This window comes from Rutidosis leptorrhynchoides, chromosome 4 (genome assembly GCF_046630445.1).
Source record: "Rutidosis leptorrhynchoides isolate AG116_Rl617_1_P2 chromosome 4, CSIRO_AGI_Rlap_v1, whole genome shotgun sequence".
Taxonomy (NCBI): Eukaryota; Viridiplantae; Streptophyta; class Magnoliopsida; order Asterales; family Asteraceae; genus Rutidosis; species Rutidosis leptorrhynchoides.
The window spans coordinates 536,289,599-536,294,440 of NC_092336.1; the positions used below are offsets into that span (position 1 = coordinate 536,289,599).

The 4,842-nt window shown below is 35.4% G+C and overlaps 1 protein-coding gene across 4 annotated transcripts; it reads right to left on the reverse strand.

Moving 5' to 3' along the window:
• Positions 1 to 347: 347 nt before the first annotated feature.
• LOC139845067 (probable flavin-containing monooxygenase 1) lies at positions 348 to 4,591 on the reverse strand. Of its 4 annotated transcripts, none has more exons than XM_071835293.1 (6): positions 4,501 to 4,591; positions 3,469 to 3,894; positions 2,330 to 2,570; positions 2,036 to 2,211; positions 900 to 1,258; positions 348 to 816 (listed from the first exon to the last, which is right to left on the reverse strand). In XM_071835293.1, exons 2-6 carry the CDS (start codon positions 3,799 to 3,801, stop codon positions 474 to 476), a joined length of 1,452 nt encoding a protein of 483 aa, XP_071691394.1. In that variant the 5' UTR covers positions 3,802 to 3,894; positions 4,501 to 4,591; the 3' UTR covers positions 348 to 473. The 4 variants fall into 4 exon arrangements, with proteins under 4 accessions (XP_071691394.1, XP_071691393.1, XP_071691391.1 ...); XM_071835292.1 differs by having other exon boundaries at positions 2,330 to 2,567; positions 3,469 to 3,976; positions 4,501 to 4,585; XM_071835290.1 differs by having other exon boundaries at positions 3,469 to 3,976; positions 4,501 to 4,585.
• Between the last annotated feature and the right edge of the window lie 251 nt (positions 4,592 to 4,842).

Consider the following 4,842-nt stretch of genomic DNA (forward strand, 5'->3'; position numbering starts at 1 on the left):
CGAGATTGAGTTTGTTTAAAGTCTCCTCCTTTAAGTGAGAGATTGTTAGATGTGTGAAGAAGATTAAACAAGGAATGAATATCCGTACAATAAATGTATATCTCGCAAGTATATGCCATTGGGTTAATGATTAATGGATGAGAAAATGGATGCCCATTTGGTTCCGTTTAATCTATTATCATAAGTTCATAACCAATTATATTGACACCTCACATTTACTTAAAATATTGCAAACCCAATATTAGTAAACATCTAGTTTGCTTTGATGTAACGTTATAAACTTAATGTGATATACAAGTTATCAAGAGAAGAAAAGGTTTGCAATTAGCATAAACCAAAGAGGGACTATCATTAAGCACATTTTCATTAGTAGCAATGGCAAAAGAATCCATAACAACATCAGTTATTAACTCCCTAGTATTCAAATATAAATTTTGTTGTGACCTGCAAGTAATTGGATGCATTTCATAAACTTATGCATTGGCATAGTCCATGGGACCATATGGTTGAAACAGATCAGCCCAAACCCCGTTTTTCCGCCTCGGATTCCAACCCATGTCTTTGCAGAGTTGATCATTGTACCATATATCCAAAGCAGTTATGCATGATCTTTGATGGTATTTACCTGATGACTTTTTCATATACTTATCCCAATTTGAGATATCTTTCTCCATTACTTCAATGCTCGGCAACTTTATGTTGCCATCGATAAGCTCCACTAGCCATCTGCATCTTATTTCAGATGTGAACAGGTTCGAAAAACTTTCCGAGAATCCAATAATTCCTAGTTGTGGTATTCTTGGCTGAATGCATTCTCTGATACAATTAATCAGAAACGGTTAGTATGTTATTTATCGTTCAAAATGTTATTAATGGAACGGATCATTATGCGTGCCCACCTATAGAGGGCAACTCTAGAATCGGGTGAGGCCGCAATGAAATTACCATAATCTTGTGATGAGAAAATGTTTGTAAGTTTCTGAGCTCCTTTGAATCCTGTAGCTAATATGACAATATCCGTCTCGATAGGTTTATTTTCCCCATCGATAAGGATGCCATTATCACAAAATCTGAAACAAGGAGATTTCTTTAACAAGATACTTCCCGTTTCAAGTCGGTTGAAGAAGCCGTCAGGTAGTATCGCAAGTAAGCATGAACGCATATCTTTTGAGAAGTTACGCTCTGGTACCATGTTAAATTTGGCTAGAGGAAGCTTCATTTTAATGTGGGTTTCCACGAGTTTTGAAATCACCCATCCCTATTGTAAAAGACGGGTTGCGTAATACAAGTTAAATGTTGCATAAAAAAGTAAACAAAATACCAAGTACTAAGGAAAACTTGAAAGTGGTCGAAAAATGAAGATCAATCAGGATAAACCATCACAAGGTAACCCAGTGGTTCTAAGTTTCTTGCAAGAGGTCTCAGATTCAAATCACGTCTAGGACGAATATTTAATGGTGGCCAGAGATGGGTTGGAAACAGCCAGGGTGTAGTCCTGCTGCGCTGCGTACATCATAGTATGAGGTCGGATTACTCGCCCTCCCGGGTAGCCCGAACAGGGAAAACCGTCTTCCTTTTACCAATAAGGATAAACCTAAGAAACACTTCATTTTTCTAACTGCAACTCATGGCGAAATCTACATGGAAGCCAGGGTATGTAATCTGTAGTGTAAATGAAATTCCTTTCAATTTTGTGCACATGTAGGAATGTTTTTGTCATGTGCATATTCTGTTAAACAAAATTATGTGTATGCCATTGCAGCTAAGTGGAATAGATGTGTTTATTTAAAATTTTAGCTAAACTGAAAGTGTCTGATAGGTCGAAAAGTCAGTCAATGTGTATACAATATGCATAACACCTTGTCTGATTCTAGTAATATGGTTATAACTTTAGATAGTAGTAGTAGTTAACATATTAGCTAGTATTTAAGATCAACTATAAAATGTTCACAGGGGTCAGCCTGACCCGTTTTGTCTGACCAATATGTTACCCTTTATGACTCATGAGCCAACTAGCCGGATCCAAGGCACTTACCAGAGGTGAAAGGAGTGTTGCCAATAGACCAAGTAGAAAACTTTCACCGGGCTTATGAACCAAAAGCTCAGAGAAGCGGTTTAAGTACAAATATTGCAGTGGTATTCCCCATGGACTGAAGTCGTTTATCTTCCATCGGTCTTTTCTGTAAACAACTGTACATGGATTCTCCGGTCCTAATGTTCGTTCATAAGTTAAAAAAAAAAAAAAGTAAGCTATTTATAATTTGAAGAAACTCATAATCATAATATAATAATATCAATATATCCATGTATAATTGTATATATAACTAACCATTTACTGATGAACACTCCATTGCTATATCAAGCCCTTGTTTTTGGAACCCCACAACAACTACTTTCCTCCCTTTAACAAATTCTTCCGCTTTATCGTGATCCATAGCAGAGTATTCCATGGAATGAATCACTTTCCCTTGGAATATTTCAGTCCCGGCCCCTGGAGCAAATTCGGGTAAGTTTGGAACATCTTTGAATCTTCCCACACACAATATCACAAAATCCGCGTTATACACCTGCTTTACATAAATGTGTCATGGGAAGATTTAAACAAGTGCAGTATGTTTAATGGCACATTATATAGGTATTTGTAAAAAAATTGTTTACTAAATACTTATAACAAAAATTTGAGTTAAAGTTACAAATAAGCTACTACGTATATACTTTCTTAAATGTCCAGATGTAGGCTACATACCCATTTTTATCTCACTGTTGGCTATATACTTTCAAAAATTGTATTAATATAAACGATTACACTTTTTTAACCTTCAATCAAAAAATTTGATGACGTGTCGTCATATTTATACTATACATTGGGACAAAAAAAGAAACTATATAGCATACATTGGAACAAAAGATAAACTATATTTAGTCCACGTTACCTTTAGAAATAACAAAAAATTACAGGTAATTATTTTGACCGGTTGTACCAGTAACTGGTAACCAATTGTTGACATGAGAACATGTTTTTTGAAAGTGCATAGCCGACAGTGAGACGAAAATGGGTAAATAGCCTACATTGGGACATTTAAAAAAGTATATATAACCTATTTGTAACTTTAACCCCAAAAATTTCTAGTATTACACCACCCTCCCAACAATAAGTCAAATAACATCCTTCATCACTAGGACAGACCGCCACATTAGCGCTACATGTTCTTCTCATTTCCTCCTCTAGACATGGACATTGCCATTAATGACATATTTTGTCACCAGGACACGGACCCACCAAATTAATTATCTAAACCAATGTGTTAAAGCACAAAATACAATCCCTTTATTCTAAAACCTACGTCCTGCATTGGCGCCAATTGCACGACACTGCCATTGGCGCCCAGAGGGCGAGCCATGAGTGGTCTTAATGAACACCATATTACGTATGAGATCAATCTATTCTATTTCTATAAACAAACATACCTTGATTGATGGTGGTTGAGTGAGACTATTTTCAACTGTGATTTTCCATTTGCCTTGAAGAAAGGTATCTTTGATTCCGTTCCAATTCGACCACATGAAAGATGAGGGACCTTGGTAGTCAATTTCCTTGACTACGGAATGAAACTGAATGTATTTAAACAAGTCAAAATGATTGGCATAAGACCGGAGATAGTCCAACAATTGTTTTTGGGTCGGATAATCTTCGGTAACTGAAGCGGGCCATGGAAAGTCCATAAACTGATACATTCCTTTGAATGTTTGTAGCCTTGTGGTTCTAATGGTTTTAGCCCATACTCCACCAATATCACCCATTGACTCGAAAACAATAGGATTGAAGCCTTTAGATAGACAATATTTGCATGCTACAAGACCACTTATTCCAGCTCCAATGATCACTACTTGTTTCTGATCCATGAGATAAGCTTTCTGATCAACTCTTGTTGGTTAATTGATGATTTTAACTGCTCTTAAATCAATTGATTGGTCTCTACAATTTTGTGATGATAATATGAAGAGTAGAAGGCTAAAAGAAATTGGCTTTATGTGACTATTAGGTGTATGGTCACTATTATAATATTATATACCATAGTTGTTAATTGTTAATGGACAGCCCTTGTACTGCCTGCCTTGTAATGGTAATAATATGACAAATAATAAAAATTAAACTACTCATTTCATGTGCATAGCCGGCCACTGCTCGCAGATTTCACATAATTATAATAATAAAATTGATTTTTAAGTCGTATGGAGTATACTCACTCTATTATTTGACCACTAATATTCGATTTCGATTACTATTAAATAACTGAAAATTGGATTTCTAAGCCCCGTAGAGCAGTCACGGTACTAACTACTAAGTCTTGCTTTAAAACTCTTTCACTAAAAGATTTAAAAATAGAACAATCTCTAAACTAAATTTTTGCTTTTATACTCTTTTACTAAAAGATTTAAAAAAGGAACAATCTTTTAACTATATTTTTAAATGTATCATGAATGTTACTATGAACTTACTTGATGATGAATCTGCCATTGTTGATGATCACTGAAGCTTCTGCAACTTTTAGGAGAGTGAGAAATATATCAAAGTGAGGAAAAGTCAAAAAGGGAATGGAAAACAATAGACAAATTAGGTGGAATGGATTAGGAAGCGAATAATAATAACGGCTTTCGACTTGCATATTCATAGTTAACGTGACGTTATGTATTTGCATATTTAAAAAAGCTTTAGTACAGGTGTGTTTGGATACACGTGGTTGGTACCTAGTGTACCTAATGGCTTACACGTTTTTAACGCCAAGAAGATTGCGTAAAAAAGGGAAATGGAACCATCGATATGATGTAGTTAGTTTGGTT

Bases quoted from the DNA above. Each gene is read 5' to 3' on its own strand.
- LOC139845067 (XM_071835290.1), bottom strand. From the start codon at position 3,903: ATGGATCAGAAACAAGTAGTGATCATTGGAGCTGGAATAAGTGGTCTT. The intron at 2,212-2,329 runs GTTAGTTATATA...AACGAACATTAG, and splicing joins GGAGTGTTCATCAGTAAATG to GACCGGAGAATCCATGTACA. The intron at 1,259-2,035 runs GTAAGTGCCTTG...CTTTTACAATAG, and splicing joins CAACACTCCTTTCACCTCTG to GGATGGGTGATTTCAAAACT.